Source organism: Columba livia, chromosome 21, assembly GCF_036013475.1.
Source record: "Columba livia isolate bColLiv1 breed racing homer chromosome 21, bColLiv1.pat.W.v2, whole genome shotgun sequence".
Lineage (NCBI taxonomy): Eukaryota > Metazoa > Chordata > Aves > Columbiformes > Columbidae > Columba > Columba livia.
This window is the reverse complement of record NC_088622.1, coordinates 3,126,193-3,152,650: the sequence shown is the minus strand read 5'-3', so window position 1 is coordinate 3,152,650 and position 26,458 is coordinate 3,126,193. Positions and strand designations below refer to the sequence as shown.

The window sequence follows — 26,458 nt, the reverse complement described above, 5'->3', positions numbered from 1 at the left end:
CAATGTTTAATAAAGTTTATTAGGTTACTGAGTATTATCTACAGTCATAAAATAGAAAGTCAGAATTTAAACCTGTACAAAGCAATGTACTGATGAAGTGAGAAGAGATGGAAACAAGGGAGCACAAAGGGCAGTAGAAGTAGGAAGAACACAGCTGCTTCCCTGGACTGCTGGAAGACACTGGTTCCAATTGAAGGCAACCAAGCAGGGCTCCATACACACTGAATTTTCTTGTGTCCCACCCTGTAACAGAAACTAGTAAAAACCCCTATGTTAAAAAAATCATACAATATTAGATTAAAAAAGGGGCACATCGCACCCCACCCAGTCTTGGCACCAATTCTGTGCTTTACAAAATATACTATGCAAGTAGTTTATTTAAAAAAAGGTACCCTACAGCAGCTGTTTAAAACATTCTTATACATACACCACAAATATATATATATTAACATTTTCAACAACTAAACTCATTTGTACCTACACAGAACTGAAGGGATAACTCAAGAGCAAAACAAACCAACCACACAAACATTTTTCAAGACAAAGAAATGTGCAAAATAACCCCAGAAAGGCAGCATAGTAACCTGTGGGCAGGTCAAGAGAGCAGCTCCTGCTAGTAAAGGAGTGTCATCCTCTTTACTTGGCTACTGAGGTGATAATCTATTTGGGATGTGCTGATTTTGCCTGAATTGCTCGTCCTGTTTATTGCAGTTCTCTCCTGCCCCCAGCTCTGGAAAGGTTCAGTTTCTTCTCGCTCTACCTGAAGATCACCCCACTGATCTCTGCAAGTCTCACAAGTTACATAACACAGCAATCACCTTCTGGATTTCTCAGGTGCTGATGGTGCTCCTGCAGCCACGCTGCTCCCACCTCCCCAGGACAACCTCCACCCCCAGGCAAGGAAGAGAGAACTATTCCTGCTGCATAGTTAAGTGGAGATTACACTGACAGTCTATGACAGAACGCAGCCTGGGTTTGATGACTTTAAGCAGCTTATCTAAGAGAATTCCCTGGCAGAGCAATTAGAGAAGCACATTACTGTGTTCCTCTAAAGCCTTAGTATGGAACAGGCTATACAGAAAGCAGACCTAAACTGGCAGGACCTACAGCTGTGTAACAAGTCTCAGCTCATACAGCCCATCTTGCCCTATTGCACAAGTAGTCTGTCCCTTCCCTGTCCCCACATCAGCGAGGAACCCCTGATCCTGGACTAAAACCTGCAGTTCTACGTCAAGCAGGCAGGTGAAGGCACGGTATGACTGCTCAATCAGCTGAGTCAAACCCATTGGGAAGAGGCAGAACAGAGAATGGAGCCAGAGAACTGAGGAAGCAATGGTGATAAACAAAGCAGGATTCACTGTCTAGGAAATAACATCAGAACATTGTGAGAAGTCCTGGCAGAGATACAAACATCAGCAACATAATGACTTCCTCCACATTAAGAAGCGTCCCCATGGAAGGCTTCTCGGTTTTCATGTTTCAGGGTTTGGGAGTGGGGTTGGTTTTTTTGGTTTTTAAAAACTTAATTCTTCTGGTATTCCAGACTCTTCCCAACTTTGCTGGCCACTCCATGCCCTTCTATTGTAGGACCTGGTCTTAACATTTCCACTCCTAATGCCTTCCCTTCTCCCAAACTACGGTCTTCCCTTTAGCTGGTGCAGAAAAATCATTCACTCCTAGGCTCTCCAACCCAAAGGAGAAGCAGGGAAGCACAGAGCTTCTGTAAATGTTCCTTCTGTAAGTGTGCTGGGGAAGTGACTTCCAAAGAACAAAACAGTTGTGACACAAGGGTTCCTTGAGAGCTTGCCAGTAAGGGCACAAGGAGACTTAAGCAGTGGCAGGAATACTTTGGCCGAGGAGTTCCAACAGTAGTGATGACAGGAGTGTGGAGAACCCATTGCCCAGGAGGCAGCTCCAATGTTTTGCCTTGGTTCCAAGTCTCCGTGGGTGAGCACGAGGGTCATTGGTAGAGCAGGTAACTCTTGAGGGAGGCCGGCAGCGGCAGCGCAGGGATCTCGCTCAGTCTCTCCTTGCCCAGAGCAAGCCTCACGGCTCGCCGACACAAGTCCATCAGAGGCAGTGGTTCAGCTGGGAAAAAAAGACCCAAGACATTAACAATCCCAACCCACAAGTTACACATTGATTTTGCTAGTTCTAAAAATCCCCCTGAAAACACTGAGCAAGAAAAAGCGAACGCTTGGCATGTTTGCAGGAGCCAAGCCATTCAGCATCCACATATCGGCAACTTCAGCTCCTCAAATACACAGGCACAGCATGATATTTATGGAGTGGTTATTTAAGCCATATATGTGTGTAAACAAAGAAAATCCCCTAATGGAAGTTTCCCCCTCTTCAACACCATTCAAGTCAGAACATCTTGCTTGTGCCTCTTACTGCAGTATCCAAACAAAGCTCTGTAACAGATTCACTGAAGTAAAGACTGCAGCAAACAGTTTGATGGCATCATGTAGTATGGGTACCCAGAAAGTACCGTGATTTGTTTCTCATAGAGTAGGATAACAGCTGCCAACCACTTCATTTGTACTACATATTTCCCATGAAAAACAAAGCCATCTGTCAGAGCTTCATGTCACATCTTGTATTGTGACATTTCCCATTAGAGGATTCCCTCCTGCATCATAAACCTGGGAGAGACAGAAGCCTTCAGCTATCATTTTTGCATCCTGTGCTTTTAAACACTGCACAAGATATTACTAGTTTTTCAGGAATGGTGTATGGGGCCCTTTGATGCTGAAGAGTCATTCACAACATGCAGGGGACTGAGGTCAAAGCCAGAGTTAAAGCATCACAGCTGCACAGGAAGACACCGATTAGCTTCTCACAGCTTCTGTTGCTGTATCTGTCAGAGCTCACCTTCACACAGCAAGCTGCACAAGCCTAAGGGGCTTCTCCTCCCAAGAGCTAACACAAAGACATCCCAAATTAAGCAGATAGCTGGACATCCTTCTAATAGCCCGAGGGCTCAGCATGCACCATTAGAAAGCTTCCTTTACAGACATCTTGGGCTGAACAGACACCTAAAATCATCCACAGGAATGGAAAAGTTTGGCTGTGAAACCCCAGTTTTCAGGAACCTTGATAGATGCCAACAGCTCGAGCTTCCACTACTACAAGCCAAATTAATCTGCTCATACAGCTGTCTTAGAGCTGAGAGACAAGGAAAGCTTAGTTTGTCTAAGCATGACCATGTTGCTGCGTTTTTCACCAGAATTAAGATGGATGGGCGTCCCTTCCAGGTTCAAAGATAACAGCTGCCATTAAACACCCAACAGAACAGCGTGGTCAGCAGCCTCTGATCAGGCCACTCCTGATTCCACTTTGGAAAAAGCAAACAGTCCTACTGCTCCACGGAGAAAACACTTCCAATGAAAAGTGGAGAAAGCTCATTTTCGTCTGGTTTTTGGCAAAGAGTCTGTGAGAAGGAGAGTTTGTTAGCAAGGAGAGACTTGGTAACAAAGTCAGGAAATACACACTTGAGTTGGTCTGTCTCCTCGAGTTCGCAGCCAGAGCTGAACTCACGCCCGCTTCCCGCCTCTCCTTCCCTGCGATGGATCACAAGCCATCACCTGCTCCACGGGAAGCTGCAGCGGAATGGTTTTTCTAGCAGCTCTCCAAAGTTCTCCCACTGCTTCAACCATCAATTATTCCTAAGGAATCACACCTCTATAGGAACACCGGGTGAGGAGCAAACAGATCTGTCAGGGCAGCACTGTTGCTTCCCAAGCCCCACCATTCACCGTATATGTTCTGTGCCATAAGTGAGGACACAGCCGTGCTTAGCCCAGGGCGCTGCTGGTCTTGCCTGCTCACGACCTGCCGCAGCACCGCGCTGCCTTTCCCGCAGGGACAGCTCTGCACGTCTCAGCCCTGGCTGTGATACTGCTGGAGAAGCCTATTCCTGGCAGCACTGCTTTGGCAGTTCCCAGTGTAGCTTATCTTTAAACCACTGGGGTAGAAATATGCTGCGTGCAGTGTCTGTCCCAACTCCTCCTGCTCTGGAGACGGCTGGGACAGAGCCATTGTCTAGCCAGCATCCCAGAGGACAAGGGGCCCCAACCTTCAAAGCCTATAGACATTAACGTAAGACATCCCCCTTTAATGGCCTTAAAAGGAGAGGATCTTCTTCCCACAGAGATTAAGAACAAGAACTCCGTCCTCATCTAGTTTGCACTGATAACCCAGTCTGATAGGAGACATCAAGACCAAAAGAGAAAGCACAGATACATCTGACCTCCTTCCATTCACAAGCACTACAGTCACTGGACAGTGTTGCTATTGAATGCTCAGGAGTGGTTAGAGCCAGACACCTTCTTTCTGTCTGTGCCAAAATAGCATCCCGTCATTCCTGGCCTTGTGCCCACAATTCACTCCTATGCCGAGAGCACGTTACAACCAAATCCAGTGCTGGAGGTGGCCGTTTCCTTGCTAAGCGCAGTTCTGTGCCAGCAACTCCACAGACTTGCTGGCTTGGAGGGGAGCTGCACATTTTGGCTTTGACCCTTCAGAAAAACCTGGTTACTGGGGCTGCTGCCATTCTGTAAGCTGTCATGGCAGAATGAGCTCAGTTTCTTTCTGTTGGTGAGAAAGTGCTCTGCCAAGAGCTTTCTGTTTGGTCTTGCTGAGTTGAAGAGTATTTCTCAAAGCACTTGTGGATTTCACTCCCACCTCTTTGCACGGCTTTCCTGGTTCTTCCCATCAGCTCAGTTTTTCTGGTGCCCAGTGTCAGCTTTGTGCCCCATATCACCAGTGCCAGGGGTTTGCCATTGCTGGCCCAGCATTAGAACACATTTAAAGCACAAATAAAACAGCCCAGTATGTTACAGCCTTTGGGCAGACACTGTTCTGGAATGCAGGGGAAACACTACTCTTTTCATATCAATACTGCCAAATTTATTTTGCTAAACATCATAAATCCAGATTTTAATCCACTTCCTTCACCTCTCTCCTCCACCCTACCCAGAGGACTGAGTCACAGTCTGGCCCAATGGGAACTTCTGACTATGAGAGATAACAGACTTTAGCACATTGGGACAGCCAAATTTATTACTAAGCTTAGCTAGAGATCGGTGTTCCTATTAGTAAAAAGCCTGGCATACAAGTTGGGCTGGCTACAATATCCAGACCCACTCTAGAAATGTGCACTCTCTGCCCCAAAAGCAGCAGAGAAATAAGCTACTTTTCGAATATGAGTCATTCCTGTTTCCTTAAATAGGGACAGGTCTCCCTACTCCTGCCCACAAGGGACTTAAAGTCCCTTCTTTAGACATTTAAGGAAGGTGGTTGCCCCTCAGAGACTGTTTCCTGTAAAGAGACACCAGGATTACATTGTCAATAACACAACTGTCAGGAGGACATTCCTGCTGATAATTTGGTAGCAGCATAAGAAGGTTTGTCATCACTAACTAGACAACTGGCATCACCTTCTCCCACCATTCTGCCTCCCCAAATGCTCCAACTAACAGCACACGTGGAGAGCCAAACTTTCTATTAGCTACTAAGGATTCAGAGCTGTCTCCAGCAATCCTACTGCTAACAAAATCCTCACCTCTTTAGTCAAATGAAAACCCTCCCCAGGATGGTCTAGTAAACCTGCACTTGAGTAGCACAGAGATCTGTACTGCTAGAACAAATATGGGAGTTATACTCACGGTCAAGTCCATTCAAGTAGCGCATCCGTATTTCACAGTGTCCCCACACTGCGCTTACCACTGGATATAGCTTTTTCCCTTTGAGTCCCCGAAATGCAACACCCATGTATTGCCCATCTACAATGAAGCTCAGTGTCCCATCATCCATGTCCAGAACCACCAGGAAGGAGTCCGGCACAATGAACGTTTCATCCGGTTCTAAGAAGGCAGGATAGGTTTTACTCGGCTGGTTCTTGCCATCGTGGTACAATCTGTTGCGTCCAAGGTCCCACCCCCAGGATTCATGGTTGTTTCCTACCAGCGTTGTGTACCCTACTGAATGCAAAGGGGCATCCGCCGTTGCCACCCCGACCACAGCGTGCGTGCCCCGCTGCCGCATGGCCCAGGTGATCTGCCACACGTGCAGTCCTCGGGTATATCCCACTTTGCCTCTGATGGCATCTGTGCTCTGAGCCACCGGATGCCGGTGAAATATGAGTTTGTCTTCCTCTTTCACAAATACATTCAGCGAGCGATCGTCATTGTTCCAAGAATGCATCAACTGGACTTCATACGATACTGGAGGCATGTCCAGCAGCACGTCCAGACGCGTGGGTTTGCTGTAGTCAAGTCCTTGGAGCTCCTGTTTCAATGGTCTGTATACAGGGTCCCTCATATCCACAGTTTTTATCCCACCTGTGACCTTCTGACCCATCGTGTGTTCTGATTTCGCCTATTTATAGGCTCCCAGGGAAAGCTCATCGATTCACCCGGCCGCTCCTGCTGTCATTCAGCCCTTCGGAGAAGGTTACCAGGAGACCTTGTCAAGATGTGCACCCGTCAGTATGGCCTAATGGATGGAAAGAAAAACAAGAAAGGAGTTAAACATTAGCACATACAGCCTTGTATGCAACATTTACAAAGCAGTTTTAATCCATTTATCCTGACAACTTGTCCTTCCCTTCCACCAGGAAGGAAGGGTGATGCATGCTACTTATGCAAACGCAGAGATAACATATAGATCAAATAGACAGGCACTAAGTTTCCAATGCCCCCATCAGAAAAGCATTTGAATTTCTGCTTCTTTTTCTGAAGAAAGTATGGATTCAGCCAGAGCTCATCTTCTCTTTACAGTGAGTGCACTGCTCCTTATTACTGCACTACTAAACCTTCAGAGGGCACATCTGCATTTGGGTTGCCTCCAGCTAACCCTGGTTTTACATCACAATCACTTATATGTTGTCCAGGTTGCAAAAATGCAGGAGAAGAGTTTATTCAATGCAGAAGACTCAGAACCCAGGACACAGCAATGCTCGAGACTTACATTTTTCCCAATGGAACACAAACTATCTCACCATGACATCAAACAAGGTAGGATCCAGAAAAAGAAGAGCTTCTCCATCTGGAGAGTTACAAACCTTTCAGAGATCAGCTGGCAAAGCAGCTGGCAACCATTGCTAAAGGCTGGAGGAGAAAATTATCTTCAACCACACTAAAGCTTTGCTAAGTACCTTGGAGGCCTGACTGCAAGTCCAAACCAGCAGCCAAAAGCGTCTGGGTCCAGCCTCAGCATGCACCCATTGCAGCAGCTGTTGGTACCACTGGCCCCACTGAACTAGCCAGGAGAGGAGATAAACCTGCGGTAGGGTTTGTCTCAAAGGAGCAGCTGCAGTTTTCCTCTCCAAGAGGAAAAAAATAATCCCCAGCTTCAGATGCAGAGTCCAGAGCGGGGGAAACGAGATTCTTCTCACACTTGAGCAATTTTCCATCCAAATTTCAGAGAAACCTCTCAAAAGCTGAAGCCAGCTTGGCTAGAGATACCAGCTCTCCTTGTGTACCTCTTCCCCAGCACCGCATCCTCTAAAGTGTCTCTGCTCTCGCTCGGCAACACAAACAACCCTCTGTAAGACCGCTGCCAAACTGGGGGCAGCTATTAGGAGAATTAGAAGTGGGAGGGGAGCAAACTAGCTTTCTAAGAAAAAAAAGTGTTATTTTAACATTTCCTGAAGTGAGGCAATCACCCAGAGCTCCTGCCAGCTACAGTCACAACACTTACTCACAACCAAGGACCTCATCTGGCATAGAAAACACAGTATGAATCAGATCTGGTTTAAAAATAAGGTTACTGGACATAAACAGCAAGGCTTCAGCTAGCAGGTGACAGGGATGGCTCATGTATGCTCTGGATTTGGGATCAATCCACCAACCTCCTTACAGGTTTTTACTACTAGACCAGGGTATGCCATTGGAACAGTAATCTCAAACCTGGTAGTTCTTCAGTAAAGAGAGACAGAACTACTTTTCCTTCCTTCCCTCTTTTTTTCCCCCAAGTATGGAGCGTTCATGCTTTTGTGTACTCAAGTTATCACTTTTTATACCTCAAAGTTGACACCAACTCTGGTATTAAGAGATTTGTGAAGTCACCAACAGGTGCCTTCCCTGTGAAAGGCACGTTAATGCAGACCAGAAGAAATAATTAAGGTTTCCATTAAAGTCATTTGCTCAGGCTGGGACAGAGCATGAGGATGCTGAGACCAGACTGAATCAGCTGGTGTTCTACAGAAAGTACCAGATGAACTACCTGGCATCCCCAAGGCTTATGGCATAAGGACAAGGCTGTCGACCAGGAAAGCACACCTGGAAGGCTACAGGCAAATTCGGCTGTTGGAACTTTAAACAGGATAGAGGAACAAAACACAGGCAGAAGGAGGAGAGGCAAAGATTTCCCCAAGTACATGCAAGAACGCTGCATAGGAAGCGAGAACCAACACGGAGCAGACTGCAGAGTATTGGTGCAGACTGCTTTGAAGCACAAAACACTCAAGAGGAGACAATTCTCTTCATTAGCAAAACAATGCCTCATTCATTATGACTTTTTGCCTTTCACCAACATATGCTTCATCACATTTCCATCAAGGCTGCTGCACCAGAAAGGGAATCACCACAGTGAAAGGCAACAGGGACTTCAGAAGCGTGTGTGGCAGGACATCGCCTCCCTGCCTGCCCCAAAGAGCCTTTCCTCGGCACAAGCTCCACTCAGCACTTGCCTTAGTTATGACTTTTCCCAGGCACGCTATTAACACCATATGAAGGACAATGGCCAGAATAAAGGGAGAAAGACTAGAAAAATAAAGATTGGAACAAAGGCGTCGATCAGATGGAGAGCAGGCCAGATACTGAGCTCCACCTGCCAAGATGTAAGCGCCACATGGCTCCTTACTAGGGCAAGGCAGCAAGTCCTGCTCTGCTGGGCCTGGCACTAGTCTGGTCTAGAACTGCGGAGCAGCACTTGCCCTACAGTCAGTAAACACAATTACACCCTCATTTTTTAAAAGGAGAAGCCTCTTCATGCACAAGACAATACTGACTTCCCCCAGCAGGACAGAAACAGAAAAGCTTACCCTCTTAAATTAAAGGATTAATGCCCTGGGCAGCTTGATATGAGACACAGCCAGCCATAAATGAAAAGATACAGTATGGAATTAGCTACTTCAAAACCTTTGATCTGTTACAGGTTTAGGTACAAATATAAGCACTAAAAGGGCTTTTATCTATCACATCAACAGATCAGGCTTGCTGCAACCCTGCTCTGCTTTATAAACATAAGCTCATCCCCATGATGCTCTGTTCTGCTCCCATACAATTTTCAGTTTTATTGTTAACCTTCTAGGCTTAAAAGCTTCGGAACAAAATTGCAAGAGTGTCTTGGAGAAAAATGTTCACTGCTATTTCCAGTGAGAATTAGATCTCCCCTCAGTTCAGCTGTTCAGAGCAAGTAGGCAGTTTGCCATACTGGAAAGATACGCCAGCTTTCAAAACAATTGCTTGCTGCAAATAGATCAAGACGGGAGACAAAGACATTTCAACAGAAGGTGATGAAGTCCCTGATGCTGAATGGGGAGAACAAAGCTCTGCAAAGAAAAAAAACCCCAAATCTATATGGCAGAGCAGAGCTGTTGTACAACTTCTGTTTAGGCATTGACATGAACCAGGCAAAATAGCTGCCTAGCACAGACCTCTCCAGCTGGGGCAGGCAGCTTGCTTCAGTTCACCAAAACACCACGTACAACAGAGCAGAGGCCATGGCCACATCTACCCCCTTCAGCTGGCAGTGAACCTCATAAAACACAGCCAAGAACCCTGCCAGGCAGATGTCATGGTCTCTAGAACATGCTTCAACACCAGAGGTCTTCTCCTTGCTCCCTTGGTCATAGACATTCTGTAAAACCGAGATAAAAGCCAATGCCAAAAACATCCCAACTGAGGCAGAGAAAGAAGAACTCACGTGCCTCAAATAGAATTCAAACTTTAACCCCACAGAACCAGAACACTTAATTTTCCTTGGCATTAATTCTTGCCATCAAAAATGTGCCCTTTACAAGACGCCTCACCCAGCACTGATGCAATCACTGCAGCGAGTTCCTGGCTTTAAGCACCCTCCCCATCCCATTACACGCTGATCAAACCTGGGGGAAAAGCTCACCCATGCTGCTGAAGTTCCCCAGTGCTGTGTTAGCAGCGACCAAGCAGCTACAGGACAGATGAGAGGAACGACTGTACTAACAACACGGTTTGAGGCAGTTTCGGAGTGTCGCAATTTCGCTCGGATCAGGACAGGGCAGACAACCCTGGTTGCCCAGCACGGGTTCTGGCAGCGCCGCGCTGCCGTCGCCCCGCAGATAAGGTTGCCACAGGGGCAACTCATCAGCCCCACCTCCCGAGGAGCAGAAAGCCTTTGGCTCAGCAGGTTTAGCTGCTGGCAGAGCTGCGTGGCCTCCACAGAAAGTGAAACTGAGGTCACTAGAGGTTGTGCAAGAAAGAATTAAGAAAGACGGCACGTGTCCCAGCAAAGAGGAAAAACCTCCAACAGAGCGAGAGACCCTTCACAAGTAACTGTGCTCAAGATATGCCAGGGATGGGGGGAACAAGACAATTAGGATTTGGAAATGTTTGATTTACCTAGACTACAAAGTTAACAAGCCGCCTTGCTAAGCCAACAGCCCCATAATCTACTAAGCAGACACCAAGAGCCCTGCTCTCCTGCTGGAGGCAGCAGCATGCTCACTCTGAGACACACCAGGAAAGGCTTCTGTCCAAGCAAGCCAAGAGCATATCATCTTACAACTACTAGGACTTGTAACCACCAAGAAGCAGCTCATCTGTATGAACATGGCACTCTAGCATTCCTCTCCTTGGGATGATTCAGTTTCTGCAGAAGTTTCCTAGCTGTTTTTGCAATGTTGAAAGGCAGTGTGACGAAGGCAGCGTGGCCTCTTGCACCATGTATGGAACGTCTGGTTCTCCAAACTAAAGCACTGACATTACTCAGAGCAGCACATCTGAGTAAACTAAAACCTCAAGTAACAACCACCCATCCTCAACTATGCCACTCCAAGGGTCAGAAAAACCCACCTAGTCTAGCATAGATGCACCAGCTGCAGAAGTCACAGGCTTTTCAGTTGTGATTTCTTTATGTACACTGGAGACAGTTCTATGATCTGCTTGTGGACTAAGCACACAGGGAAATGAAGCACACAGGTAGGAGGCAGGAATGTCACATGCAACTTTCTTCATCTTGTCCAGAGATTAATCTTTTTTACACCTTTGTACCTGTCCAACCATCTTCAATAACTTCTCCTTATGTTATTGAGGCTTTGCATGTAAACAAGCTCTGCTTCCAGAGGAAGCCTCACATCCTTGTAAGGTTGAAACCTATGCTTGCCGCATCGCAAACACAGAAAACCCCAGTTTTATAAACAAGCTGCACTTGAAAGACTAGTTTGCAGGGCTGAACCACCAAGTACACCGTCTAACAGCACTAGTCATACAACTTCCCTGTCCTTCAGCAGCCAGCTCCGTGCTGCTTTTCTACCACCACACGTTCTTAAAAATCAAAGAATAGCCCAACTTTTAAAAATTCTTCTAAAACCAAGGATTATATTGAGGCTTCTGCTCAGATGCCATCTAGTATCACTCTTAGATAAATGCTCTTTCAGGGATGGAGCTGTCATTTTATCTGTACAAGGACTGTAGTAACTCCAAGACAGCACAGTGCTGATGCAGCCAGCATGGAAGCAGGTCAGATGAGCTCATCTGCAGGACCTGCGGGTTATATGGCTACTCAGAAACAAGTCCCAGGGTCTTCCACGGCTCTATATGCTCCAGCCTCACAAAAAAGAGAGGAACAAGCATTTGGAAAGCCTGCCTTCGATCCAGCTCTTAAAACCTAAACTGCAAATCTACCAACAAAGGACAGCGCAATCACACTGAAGACCGAGTTGGGGAACCAACCCAGGATTATATCATTCCCCAAGCTGTTTCGCTGCCCTGCACTACAGACATTTGCCCATAGCTCACAAGAGGAGAAGAAAACAATGATTTTAACAGCTGTCTCCTCCAGAAGCCATTCAGGAGGTGGAGCAGTAAACTGCTCAGCATCCACAAGCCAGCACGTGGCCGAGCTGCCGTGCCCACCTAATGCTTCTCCCTCCTTCCCTCCAGCGCTGGAGCCATAACATCCTAAGGTAGGCTGCATTTAGAAAGGCATTTCCTCCACAATTAAGCCACCATAAATTTTAAATAGTAGATGTTTACTTTCAGAACCATTTGCATTAAAGAAACCCACATAAAACATAATAAACCACCCTCTTGCACAAGAACTCCTTGCTTTTAGTTTTCCCCCTCCCCATGTACTGATTTGCAGCCCATACGGCTCATGGTCCATCCCTCATGTCCATTTAAGTATCTTGATTCATTAGTTTTGTCTGTAGATGGGAAAGGGAGTAATGGGTGGAAGGAATGAAGCCTGATGTTTCTCTTCTATCCAGAGTTTCCATTCCTGTATCAAAAGCACTTAGTTTTTTTTGCTATGACTGCAAGATTAGCCAACAAAACAAGCTATCAGGACAAAGGTTTTGGTAACAAAGTGCTGTTTTCCCCTTGAAACAGCTAACAATGAATCACTGCGGTTTAACCCTGGCAGCAGCTGCATTAAAAGAAATCCATGTTTAAGTTCTCAGTAGTCACCAAAAGTCCCGTTCTGTCTCCTTCCTGGGTGACACCAGGACAGTAACAGACACTCGTACAGCTGTGGCTTGTGCAGTCCTCTCCCAATTCACAGCAGGTCACCCTCCTGTTCTAGCTATCCCTTGCCTGGAAGCAGGTTTCCAGAAAGCCTTTCTTGTATGCTACATGCTTGAAGGAACAGGGGAAGCAACATGGTTGGGCTTGTCAGTCGTAAGAGCAAGACAATGGCATCCCAATTGTTTCAAGTGCTGGTTTAGAATCCCAGTTATTTCCAGGATAGCTGTTGTGCTGCTTTTCATGAGCAAAATACAGCAAAGCACAGCACCTCCATAAACACAGAGCCCACCGAACGAAGCCACTTAGTACACACCAAGCATGAGAGCATTATTGTATTAAAGTCACATAGATTTGGGTAGTATAGACCTGAAAAGCAGCATTTGCTCAAACAGATGGCTTGAAAATGTAAGATGAAGATTTCAATCCCTGCTCTTAAAAGCAATACAGTATATTCTGTACATGTAGAGTCCAGCAGGATTCCTTTTCTTCCGGAAAATAGTTTGCAATTTGAGTTATTCTGATATTAAGGTTGCCCAGTTGCTGCCTCCTCCTTCCTCTTTTCATTTGAGGATGTCACAAGCACTGCTAACAGCAAAGCAAAAATCCCCACAGCGATGCAGCTGCCAAGCACCACATTACTCAGCCTGTTGCCCTCAAATAGGTTTATTGTGTCTGAAGCTTCAGTATATGTATCTACATCAAATACATCTATGCCAGAGAGGAAGTTGTGCAAGTGTCTGGTACCGCTCAGCAGCACTACAGAAAAAGCATAGTTGAAATCTGGGCCACGTAGTAGAAATACATAATTCTTAGTCCATTACAACAGTGTCTCTTCTCCCTTCAAGTAGAGCATTAGATCCTTAAAGCATCACAAACAGAACACTGTTCTCAGCAAAAGAGCAGAGCATGTTCGGTCACAGCAAATTCAGGGCCCTGTGGTGCAGAACTGAGTTATATCCCATCCCAGCTCCTCATCCCTGGGGTTAAGCACCTTCCTCCCTCTTCAGGTCATTCCATTTTCTTAATCAGCCCGTCTCAGGTTGAATTTAGTGTTAATCCTCATGTCAAATAAATCCTAAACAAGCGAATGTAGTTCAGCCTCTCTTTCTAGCTGTCAGTGCCTTCTTACTGCACAGTGAATTACTCTAAGTGATGTAGACACAGATTGCATACACAAGACTTGGTCTTACCTTACCACATGGAAAAACCCAGCATTCACCTACGTTTACCCAGATCTCTTCATCCTGGGCTAGTTAAGTGCTGAAAAAAGACCGAAGTCGCATCCTCATGTGTAAAGACCCAGCAGATCTTTCACAGCTTAAACTACAGATTCAGGTTTTTCCTGTCCTGAGGTCTGTGGAGTCTGAGGGTGTCACCAAAGACAAAACCTCACTAGAGGAGACAGTTGAGTCACCAAGGAAGTTACTTCTTTTTGCACTGTTTAGGAAACGATTCTGTTCATGTAGCAAAAGGATGTTTTCAAAGTCAGCACTCCTGCACAGGCACCCAAAGCAGGAGCTCCATCATCACAGGTTCTTTAAAGCATATTTAGGCTTCATAACCTGGAAGCCTGTCAGATTCTTCAATGCCTCCAGTGCCAGCAAAAAAGCTTTTTGTAGCCTCAGTAAGTGTGGTAGTTTCAGTAGGACCAGGCAGACAAGACAAAACATTACGACTTCCAAAAAATGCCTTTTGCAATTAATTTCCAAAAACATCTGCCTTGTACCATTTTCTCAATGTATTTCCCCCAGCCCCTACTCTCAAGTGAGATCTTAAACCCATAACCTGCACACTAGATGTGCCTCTGCCACATCAGATAGTTCTTATAACATAAATGTTATATGTAACATGTCCTTCCATGCTCTGACCACCGGCCAAGCCAGCCACAGCCTAAGTTTAGGAATTCTTCATTCCCCAAAATCACCTGTTACCTGGGCAATGCTGCAGCTCAGCCTCATCCACCGGTTGCCACCCCTTTGAGGACAGACATGCTTCAGCATCCCCCTTGCAAACAATCCTCCCAACGCACACAGCTTCGCCACACCACCCTTCAGAAAGTATCGCGCCTCACAGGAACAGGGCTCATCTTTTTAAGTGGAAAAGATGAAAGCCAGAAGCTGGACGTTCACACAAACCCCACGCTCAGGGCAAGTCTTTGAAGGCAGGAAGGCTGGGGAGGACGGGCTGGCCCGGGAACGACTGTCTGGCTGGAGGACACGGATTGCTTCACTGCCACAATGCGGTGTCTGAAGTCCCGTGTCCTCCTCAGCTCCTTCCCCCCACTGTGCTCCACCTCGAGCTGCATGGTTGGAGCTCTCCTGATAGCATTAGCCACACACCGCACCCCGTAATCAGCTGGAAGGAAAACAATCCGCTGGAACAATGCGCATCAACAGCAGTGTCTGCCACCCTCTCCCCACGTACATCCTCACCTTGAGGAGCTCAGCTTCACCTCCCACCCAAAAAGAACAGTCACTGATGTTCCCAAGCAAGGAGGGATCTGCTTGTTAACTCTGAGCAAACAGGGGTCAGGAGCTTCCAACCCTCAGGTTTGTTTCAAAGAAGGAACACTGAATTACCTTCAAGATAAAAACAGTTTATTGTCAGTTAACTAGGTACTTTGCTTTGAAATACAGTTTCTTCCCCTGCATCAAAGGGCTGTTAATTTTAGTCTTGTAGCAAAAAAGTAGAAGAAAGGAAAGCAGCATCTGCTGGGAAGAGATGAATGCAAGATAAAAGGTGCCTGCGACAGAAAGCTGGCAGCAGCCTTGTGTTTTCTGTTCAAGTTTGATCTCGGAACAGCAACAACCCTTAAAACATAACAAAAGCTGTGGAAAAACCCTTTCCAAATTCAACAACATAGCCAGAAGATGCAATTCCTCTTCAACTGCTGCAGCAGCCAGTTGAGGTGAGGAGTCCAGACAAATCCAGACTTGCTATCCCAGCGTAATCAAGCACCTTGGCTTGCTCAAGTCCACAATATCCCCCCTCAGCTTCCAATTCCCTCTTTCCTATCAAGTCTCCAGAGGAAAAGCAGTTTCCTAGGGATGTCCCTTAGCAGAAGGAAGCAGTCACACCATGGCTGAACACCTCCAGAACGTTTGGGCACAAGCAGCTTGCAACCCAGCCAGTAACAACAGGAAAAAAGCATTGGCATTTCTCGTCTGCCTAGTACGGCCTGTTCTTTGCAGGGAGACAAGTAGGAGCATCATGAGGTTGTTATATAACACAAGTTTTGAGACATGGTCAAGGCCAGTCCTGCAACAGCAACAGAAGCACTGACATCTGTCACACAAGTGTACCAAGGGTGGGTCAACTGTGCTCTGTTTTAAGTGGATTTACAAGCGCTTCACACATGAGGGCAGGGGACGGCAGCTTTTACAGCACCGGGAACATCAGAAGAGCAGCCATGCTGTGGTGTTCAGGGGGTTTCCACTGGAAATAAATCAGAGAAAATGTACGTTCTGCAATGCCACTTGCACCATCTAACCAGGGAGAAGAATATACATGCACCTTTCTGTTGTCTGCACCCCCTCACCTCCCAGTACCCCCAAGATAAGTCCCTCAAGATACCTTTACTACGTAGACTCATTAGCTTTACTCCCTGGGTGTACTTAGTAAGGTAAACCTTCTACATCCAGGAATACACACAACAACAAACCATCTCACACAGCCCGCAAAGTGCTGAACTAAGAGGATATTCCTGGCAGACACATTACACAAGAGGCAACTCCCACTGCCAGCTTTACTGGAAGAGACACAGCAGCTCCCCAAAGCTGAGCGTTCTGGGATGATGCCGCACTAGATTTCTGACTTGTCATTACCCAAAAAAGTCTAATGACATGGCTGGACTCTGTGTTTAAGTATAATTGTCCTGGGACATACCATAATTAGGAAGAGAGACATTGTACATCTCGGTGAAGCCTACAGCTGGGCAGTCTCAGCATGATGCAATGTTTTGCTTTCACCATTACCTGAAAGGGTTCTTGCAAGTTGCTGTGGTTGGTTGGGATACGCCAGGTGACCAAAAGCTTCACCCAGGTTCTTACATCACACAGCAAAAGGCTTCACATAGCATAGCACAGCACAATTTTAGAACCTCTTCCTAGCCAGACTGCTTGAAGTTTTATCCCTGTACAAGTGCAACTAGACAAATTTGATTTGCAAGTGCAGAGCACGCCAAAATTAAACAGATTAAAGCGCGTTACACAAACTGTGGCTGCAGGAATCCACATGCTGCCTTCAGAGGACATCTGCACTGTAGGGTGGCCAGATATCCGAGAGCAACTTTTTCCTGGAAAAAAGCTGTGGTAACACAGAACAAGTGTTTTTGCCAAAAAGCACAACCAAGACGTGCACCTACAGCACTGTTCAGTTGCTTCACTATGGGTTAGTGCCCAGAGTGACTGGTTCAATTGGCAAGGAGCGGAATTTGTCCCTTAGTCTTACTGGGCACACTCAAACGCATTTCTAAGCAACAGCTTCACTGGCTTAAGCTCTGTTCATAAGGAAGGTTCCGGAACACCCCAAGCAGCTTGGAAAAGATCTTTAAATTAGGAAGAAGCACAGTGTCCTGCAAGGAAGGAGAACCATGGCCACTGCTCAGTGTCTGGGGGCGAAAAGGGATGCTAAGATGGTTTTTATCCCTTTGTTTCCACCTTCCAAATGCCCTGACACCATCACAGAAGCCTGGGTAAGCAGAGTGGGAAGAACATGCATTTTCACCATCTCTTCTCTCCCTAGGGCTTCTCAGCAGACTAAACTGTGGGTTCCCTCTCTAAAACAGCAAAATTCCAGTACCTGTAATTAAGCTGACAGCTTTCTGCTGTGACTATTCCAGACATTGCCAAGAGTCCTTTCCATTAACGTTACCCATTCAAAAACCTCCACAATGTAAGAGACAAGAAACAGCACAATGGTCGGTGATGGGTCCAGTTTGTTCCATGCGAGCAAGCCAGAGTTGTCTTATCTGGGCATTCACCAGCTGCCAGTACTTTCACAGTTCAAAGGCAAGACAAAAGCTGTACAGTCAACCTATCCTCCCAACACACTGCATTCCTCATAGGTCCTCATAAATCAACATGCCTTCTAAATAAGTGTTTAATATAAACATTTGTACAGTCACTTAATTCCTGGTGAACCAAGCTATTTGATGTGGGCCACAGAAAGCTCCCATGACATCAATGGAAAGTTTCCAATTAGGAAACCAAGTTAGAAACACACTAACAGAACTTAAGAAATAGAGAGAGAGGAAGAAACCTTGTAAAAACAATCAAAAGATCTGTTCTTAAGAAAGATGCACTCAACATACTTAGCAACAAGCAGCAAATATAAAGCTGCCTTGCTTTTCCAGAGTTTAGCAAGCAAGAATTGTAGAGAAGCAAGCACAGTTAGGGCAGCCGATTCCTTCAGTATCTAAGCTTTTGTCTTTTCTAATGCTGGTCAGTCTCAACCAACATATGTTCAGCTCTTTTTCAGCTGCTACTGATGTCCCTGCTCCTCCTTTTGAGGAGGCTGGATGGCTCTGCCGTGTACAGACATCAATTTGAAAGCAATGGGAAGGCCACTGCCACCCACCATTCAGTGCACCACAACCTCCCAAACACAAAAGAGATGTAAACTGCCTAGAATATCTAATGCTGGAAATATCCAACAAAGCCACCAGATCCAACAGTATTTTCCTCCATTAAAAACCTCACATGAGAAGAAAAACAACAAAAAAACCCCAACCCAAATTTAACCTGCAGTTTCATTTCTACAGTCAATTCATTACACTACTACTTCCAATATTCAAAGAAAGGATAAGTCACCCTACACACCCATCCCCTATAGATAATTCCAATGCTTTGGTGATGCCATACTAGGACTTGCAACAGCTGGCTACAGAGATACTAACCATGGATAAATGCATCTAGGCGTGTATTATCTGGACTGCTCAGCTTTTCTATCAGTCTTGCAAGCAACAGGGTTGCACTGAGCAACCTGCAAAGCCACCTCGTTCCCTGCTGCCACCTGCTCTGTCCCCGCTGGCCGAGGGACAGGACCTGCACCTGGTACCTGCTCAGCACCACAGCCCTGGCTCAGACATCCTTCCATGGTCCCCTTGTTTTGTGGGTGCCTTAGACATGCTAAAAGCTTTCAGAGTACATTGAACACTGTATTAGCGCTAAAGGCACCTCAAGAGTAAAATTACTGATGAGCTTTCTGCTGTACTGTTTTGCAGCTTGAAATGACATCCCCATTAGGCCAAGTGTCCTTTCAAGAAGAGCCTGGACTGGGAAGGAACTGGCTGGCATTTTCTGGAAGGTTTGAAAACAGCCTAATCCAAATAACATCAGAGCACATGCCTACAAGCAAGCACTAGGTATAACACCCTATAACCTTCCTGTTCACCTTAATGACCATAAGCTTAAAAATTAAAACAAAAAGTCATTCTCCTAACTCAAATACATAGCATCCCCTTAAAACCACAACTACAACAAGGGACGAAGACTGAAGGCATGAGTCACAGCCAAATTCCTTTTTGGAAAAAAGGCATAGAGCAGAGAGCCCGTATAGGAAAAAATACCACCAAGTATATATGCAAGTGCACCTAGCAGCAAAGATTCTCCTCTTCCAAAACTAATAAGCTCAGTACAGCAGCAGATTCACTGTAGTTCCTTGTAGGCAAACATCTGGACAGATGTGCCATCCTGGAGCGACACAGCCCCCTTGGCGAGCGTTCCCCAGTAACGCAGCGCATTGCCCCGGCTACGGCCGAGCAGCAGCGCCCTTGCACAATCACAGCCTGCCTGCAGATGTGGGTCTTGCTCCTTCCAAGCCCTCTCCAGTCAGGTGTCCCCTCCCACTTAAAGTGTTGACACACCAAGCTGTGCCTCTTGCAAATCCAGTTCAGCGTCCGCACACCAGGCTTTATCTGATTACTCAGGTAAAGACTCGGGTTTTAATGTTATTCATGCCAAAAGTGCAGATTTGGGGCTGTGTGGGCACAGAAGACCTGCCCCTTCATCAGTCTCATTGGAAGGCAACATATCACAGGCACTCAGCTGCATCATACCCAGAGGAGCACATGAGGAACACCAGTACCCCAAGAGAACAGGAAAGATTTAGCTGGGAAATATGTAAAGTGAACCTCCCAGTAAAGCTCTCAGTTCCTCCAAAAGCTGTTTCTTGCAAACACTGAGTTGAGAAAGTTAAACTATTTAGCAGCTGGTTGGTCCTTGAGTTGATCATCTCTGATTCAATTACCTAAAGGAGATATCAAGAACAAACTACAGTATCCAAACTCCAGGATGAACCTCAGCCACTGAAATGAACCCATATTAATAAATGTCAATACACACTTTGCCCTCTCCTCTCTCTACCCCAACATGCAGCGATGCAAACCCACAACGTGGAAAACCAGCAGCATATTACCATGCCGCTCTGCCTTCACTCTCTGCATTTTCACCATTACCCAAGCTCACAGGCTCTTCACAGCAGATTAGCTGCCCCTTTTTAACTTCTACACAGCAGCTGCACATAGGCAGGACAGCGTGCCACATACCTAACCTCACAGCAATATCCTGCTGGAATCAGCGCCATGTATGCAGCAATCCTGCCCTTTCCTCTTCAGCTGCAAACTAAGCTGTGCTAGCAAGATCTAAGAGATGCGTGTGACTGAATCAATACCAGAGTCAAATCGGAGGCTGAAACCACTTAACTGCCTGTCTGATCCTCGCTGCAAGAGGGACACACGGCACTCCAAAAGAGCTGCGAGATAACTGGAAGGAAAGCAGTGCCCTGGCTCACAAAAACACCAAAACGCTCACTAGATTGATTCACTCCCACCCCCAGCTCCGTTTTGTTCCAGCTGGAAGTGCACAACATGCCATATGGAAAACCCCAGCACATCAGTGGTGAAACTGAGTGGGACATGAGGCACAGAAGCCAAGTGCTGCAGCCAAGCAGTGCTGAACCGTGGCAGCAGGCTGGAGGGTAACAGTCCAGCCTGTCATATAACCCCAGAACACAAAGTCCGAGCAACCACATTTCCTGCCCACAGGAGCCCAGCCAGGTACTTTCTGGACTCACAGAGACCCCAAACCGCTTTTCAGCAAATGTGTCAACAGGTTCCTTCTGCAGCTGTTCAGCAGTTCATAGGAACCAGGGCATAAACGGTAATTCTCCCAGTTCAGCTCGCCCCTCACCAGCTGGTCCACAAAGTTCTGGGTATTCATTTACATGGGCATCACTTGAAACTGGTTCTAGATGTGCTAGTGTCCTGGGATTAGTATGGAACAAACCAATCCATCCCTCATTGTCCAAGTTCAATAATATGACCAGTTTAGCCTTTAAATAGCATGGGGAGACTGTCTATCAAAGAGACAGTCCCTATGTAGAACTGCTGACAACACAGCGCCAACCCCATCCATTCCACATACGTGTCCCAATTCCACAGCATGGACCAAAGACTGTTTGGAAGCATTTCAAGGATAACTTTTCTCACCGAGAAGCAATGCTGCTTTCCCCGCAGCACAGCTCACCAGGCTACAGCACTACAGACCCAGGGCTCCTGAAGCACAACACGACAACAAATTAGGGTATCCAGGCAAGAACCATACTTTGGCAAATCCGAGACTTCCCTCGAGCCTCCAGACACTGCAGTTGGAATGCAGGCGTTTCTCACATCTCTAGTGCTGAGTTTAACTTTCAAAAGGCCATTCAAACCAGAATTTATCCACAGTCGAGTTTAAACTCAGAGTTTCTAAGCATCTGACACCAACGTAGCCTTTTCATGTAGAGAACAGCTTGGCCTTACCCCTTGCTTGCTTTTCTTGGCTGTTTACCATGTGTGGCTCATGTTCTTTAAAACCAAGTTGTTTCTGCAGTTTTTGTGCAACCGAGTGCCTTTGTACATTTATGGTGTCAAGGCCCCATCTGGGATCTCCTCAGGACAGATTCCTGACTTGATAACATACCAGCTATCCAAAGAAAGCAGTCTGAAACCAACATCTACACAGCTGCTCCAGCTTACAAGCTTGATCAAATTCCCCTCCCAGGCTATAAGAAAAAGCCCATGTTTGGTAACTCCCTTCAGGCATTACCACCTTCTGCCCACAGCTCTCCAGTCAAACGTTGTTCCTCTCACTTTGAAATCAGGCAGATGGTGGTGGGGTTTGAGTCTTTTAAGCGAAAACCCTTCTCCCAGGGAAGGATTTGCTGGTTAAAAGCCTTACTATTATACAATAGCATCTGCTCATCCCAGTGGTCCAGGCCCAGAGCTCAAACATAGTTAACATGCCAATAAATTGTATTATTTGCAAAGAAGGGGTAAGTTTTACTCAATTTCAGCTCAACAGGAGGACATTATTCATGGTTCAGCTGACTGTTCTGTCAGACCCTTACTGCCTTTGCATCCTGGGGGTGGATCTCAATATAGCATCCAGCTCACACCAAATCTATTTTACTAGGGAGGGGTCTAAAAGACCTAGACATGAGGCTCTAAGGGACATGTTTAGAGCTAGATTTAGGTTATGGTCGGACTTGAGGATCTCAAGGGTCTCCTCCAACCAAAATGATTCCATGCTTCTACCTCCCACTCACACTGTGTAGCACGTTCCATCTTTGCTAAGGACAACTGCACTCATTTCCCCCAATCATTATTATTGAAACAGCAGCAGCTGTAGCAGTTACTTACATGGAGTAATCAAAGGAAGATTTTATCTCTTTTTTTGCTGCTCAGAGCAGTGTAACAACTGGAAGTGAGTCAACACCGTGACATCCAACCATTCTATGATGACCACCAGCCAAACGGTCCAGTGACTGCAGTTCAGTAACCTTGGTTCTCAGACACTTACTCACTTCTATTCTGCAGGCATTACACAGCTTTGTCTGGATGTGACTAGTGTCTAACTTGCATCTTGTACCAGCAACTTCACTTGCTAAGTCGCATCACATGCATGCAAGAACAAAGGAGGAAGGCAGCAAGTTTTATACACCAGCCTTTGGTAGAATCAAGGATGGGGAAACTCATAGCGAAGTAGAGCCTGTTAGTACAATCCGTGCAGGTCTAGTAAGCTGTTTCTCCACGGCTATAAAGGCGCATCACTCTACTAGTTAATACAAGTACAAGCCTCCTGCCACAGGACATGAAGATAAGCACAGCCCAGCTGAGGTCATCCCACTGATGCTCTCTGCCAGCACCAGTTAATCCTCACTCCCCGTGTCAACACAAGCCCTCAGCGACTCCAGACTCCACCAGTACATGTCCTACAGACCAAAACTATAACGACGACTTGCACTGGCCTGTCAGAGCCCGGTTGAAATAGGCACCAGGTGCCAATTCCAGTGTACTTGGTGGCACCAGCCACAGGAATCTGACTGAGACACACACCTCAGACAGAGCACACTCCCTTCCATATCTTCAAAAACTACATTGTGACCTGGAAGATGAACTGTCAGCATGGTCTGCTCTCATTCACAAAGCCTGGCATGCACTGTGTCCTAACTGGCTCACTAGCTACGGATTGTTAATTCCAGTAAATTAATGAATTTTTAATTAGCCCTTGCAAGACAGACTTGAGAAGGCGAGCAGTCCTTGCAGACTGCTTTCACTTCTTCTGAGGAAAGGAAATGTAGGAGACCGGGGGAAAAACACAAATAAAACAATAAAGACACAGGAGAGCAGCAAGCAGAGCATATTTTCCACATCCAGGATCTCACAGCAGCAAACTGGCTCCACACAAACAGAGCACATGGCTAGCCAGTTCCTGGAACACAAACCCACATCTCAGAAGTGTCTAACAGAAGTTTACAAACAAACTCCAACCACATTATAACGTACTTCAGTAACCTCTAAAGCAGAGGAGAGAGGCTGCAAAAGCCTGCAGCTGACGTACTGCAATAATTTGATGCCCCCCAGAGGAATACACTGCTGAAGCTCACCCCTTCTCTTAAGAACTAAGAGGGAGAAGAATAAATTGCTGCTTTATGCATCCATCAACACAACTAGCGAGAGGCAGGACAAGGCCAGTGGCCGGGCACACTGACAGCACAGCAGCCACTGGCGCATCGGATGATGCTCCAGCACAAGCCAGCTAAGTGCTTCCCCGCATCACCATCCACTTTGTAAACAGTAGCACAACTCCACCACATTCCCAGTGGTTCCCTTATCAACTCAGCATGGAAACATCCTTCTTCCTGGAATTGCCACTTCAACCCCATCCATCCTATAGCCAGATCTCTTTTACTACAAGTCACTGGAAACTCCATGTAGTTTGGTCTTGGTGGCTTAGCAGTCAACTTGAACCCAGCAAGACTAAGCTGCCTACACTGCTGTGTTTTGCAACGCACAATCTGGTGCAGAAATCAGATATCAGAGGGGTGGGAATGGCGAAGATTGCTTTGGGGACAAAAGGTTCATCTATTCATCCCACATTGCTATCAGGAAAAAAATCCCTGATCTTTCTCCAAGGCTGCAACTCCCATTTTTACAATCATTTTGTAAACTTCCTTATCTTGAGCAACTGCTCAGACAATTCATAGGTTTCTAATCAGGCACGGCCAGCACCAGCCATCAGCCACACTGACTGCCCACTTCTCGGGTAAAAAGGAGAGCACATGGCAGATTTCAACACAAGGCTACAGCAAGATTAATTCCTAGCATAGGTTTATGTAATAACAAAATACATACATTAATTAGGCCTTGTAAGGTGTGCTCCAGAGACCGCCACTGTAACCACAGACACTGAACAATCAGACCGGTTTCCTTAAAGAGCCGAAGATCTCCAAACTGACATTATCAGTGTTTGCCTTTCAAATCCACACGCAGCTCCGCCAGCTGGCCTCTGGCAGCCACCCACTCACCCACGGCATCCCACGGCTCCGGGAGCCTCCAAACGCTGCGAGCCCTTCGGGCCCGATGCCTCCGTGGGCAACAGGTGTCCCGTTAACCCAGCGGTCCCCGTGTCCCCCCACTCCCAGGGCCGGCCACACTCGCATGCAGCAATCACAGCGCCCGAGCTCCCCCGGTTTGCAAACGCGTCGGAGCGGCTCGGCGGGGTCAGAGCAGCTCGGCTCAGCCTCACCCCAGCCTACCGCTTGTTGTTGTCTTTTTAAGCTGGCACCGATTCTAGGCAGCCTGCAGGGAGAGACTCGCTCCGCTGGGCACGGACGCTCCTCCGCGGACGGAGGCGGAGGCCGCGGCATCCCCGGCCCGGCCGCCGCTCCCGAGCAGCCCCCCGGCACCTACCCCGCACCGCGCCCGCCCCCGCCGGCTCCTACCGTTGGGACCATGGCAGCGGCCGGGCCGGGCCCCGCCGGAGGCTGCTCCCGGGGCCGCGCTGCGCAGCGGAGAGCAGCGAGGGCAGCGCCCGCCTCTCCTCCGCCGCGGCGGGGAGGCTGCAGCCGCAGCTCCTCCCGGCGCCAGGCGCGGCAAGCGGGGCCCGGCCCGTCACATGGCCCAAATAGCGCCCGGCGGCGGCCCCGCTCCGCCCCCGGCCTGGCCCGGGGCGCGGCCCGGCCCGCTCCGCCCCGCGGGGGCAGCCCAGGGCGGGCAGGGGCGGGGGAAGCGGCGGGGCCGGGGGGCGGCACTGGCGGGGCGACTCGTTCGGCCTGGGGAGGGACAACGTCGGGTCGGGTCGGACACGCGAGCCGCGTCCCAAGCAGAACCGCGGGTGACCCGGGTGGAGACAAGCGCTCAACAGCCGGCAGTATTTCCCCATGAAATCAGGCTCCTTTAATTCTTCACTGGCTCCAGGAACGCCTAAAAATAGCAGGGAGTTTCAGGCTTAACACTGTTTATTTCTTTGTGGATGATCCAGTTGCTTTTTAATGAATTGCATCCTCAGGCTCCTTATACATTGGCACAATGTTGCGATATTTGCATTGCAAACACTCTAGGGAGCGTGTGTTTGCTTTTTTTAAACTGATTTGTTTACAAAAACAAACCAGGGAAATACAATTCTGTTTATTTCAGTCTTGTTTGCAAAAAACAGCTTTCTGGACAAATCTGACCCAGTAATGTCTCTCTGAGATGATTCATTGTTCATTTTTCCCAGACAAAAAGAGTCTGTTTGTAACAATACTGCTTGGAGCTATAAACCAGGGGATTGTCATAAATTAAGCAAGCCATATTGCATGGGATACCTCCAAGGACCACCTAAGAGCTGCAGGAAGCGGTGTGAATGATTCAGGAGGCGGCAGCCTGCCATCTGAGTCAGACAGAACCAATGCCACTGCATGCTGCTGAAGTTATTGTGTTTTGGGGGCTGGACATTAACATTGGGCCTCGACTTGTCTTTATTGCTAATGGTCTTGAGGCACATGAGAAAAAAAAAAAGCATAATTAATTTGTGTGCCCTCATTTTTACATCCCCACTTCCAAAAGGTTTTGCCTTCATGTCAGGGCCTTAATTCAAATAAGGTTCAACCATAAATGTGCATGTGTGTTCTCCTTACCTACCTTTTAATTAGGCAGGATACTCAGCCATCCTTCTCCTGGCCCTGTGCAGAGATGAATAGTTAGGAAGGCGATTCGTGGTTGTACATGTGTGCTGGATCTCTGGGGAGGCTGGCAGAAGGGGGTGTGCTCTGCTGAGAGCTGAACCGGCTCTTTGTCACATCTCATGGAGCATGCATTAACGTACAACTTAGTCACACCAGGCTTCAAAGGAAAACAACCCTGCAGCTGCACATGGGATGAAAGGAGCCCAAGATCTCGCTTGTGGAGACTCCAAAGCGGGTTC

General features: G+C 47.2%; 1 protein-coding gene across 3 annotated transcripts; it reads right to left on the bottom strand.

Moving 5' to 3' along the window:
* On the bottom strand, positions 1-25,187 carry SPSB1 (splA/ryanodine receptor domain and SOCS box containing 1). Of its 3 annotated transcripts, none has more exons than XM_065037998.1 (3): positions 24,996-25,187; positions 5,670-6,498; positions 1-2,088 (listed from the first exon to the last, which is right to left on the bottom strand). In XM_065037998.1, exons 2-3 carry the CDS (start codon positions 6,361-6,363, stop codon positions 1,961-1,963), a joined length of 822 nt encoding a protein of 273 aa, XP_064894070.1. In that variant the 5' UTR covers positions 6,364-6,498; positions 24,996-25,187; the 3' UTR covers positions 1-1,960. The 3 variants fall into 3 exon arrangements, with proteins under 3 accessions (XP_064894070.1, XP_064894072.1, XP_064894071.1); XM_065038000.1 differs by lacking the exon at positions 24,996-25,187 and adding an exon at positions 13,922-14,073; XM_065037999.1 differs by lacking the exon at positions 24,996-25,187 and adding an exon at positions 10,132-10,270.
* Between the last annotated feature and the right edge of the window lie 1,271 nt (positions 25,188-26,458).

Excerpts from the sequence above, each read along its gene's own strand:
- SPSB1 (XM_065037998.1), bottom strand. The coding sequence starts at position 6,363 with ATGGGTCAGAAGGTCACAGGTGGGATAAAAACTGTGGATATGAGGGAC. Across the intron at positions 2,089-5,669 it reads CTACTTGAATGGACTTGACC|CTGAACCACTGCCTCTGATG; the intron begins GTGAGTATAACT and ends TTTTTTTCCCAG.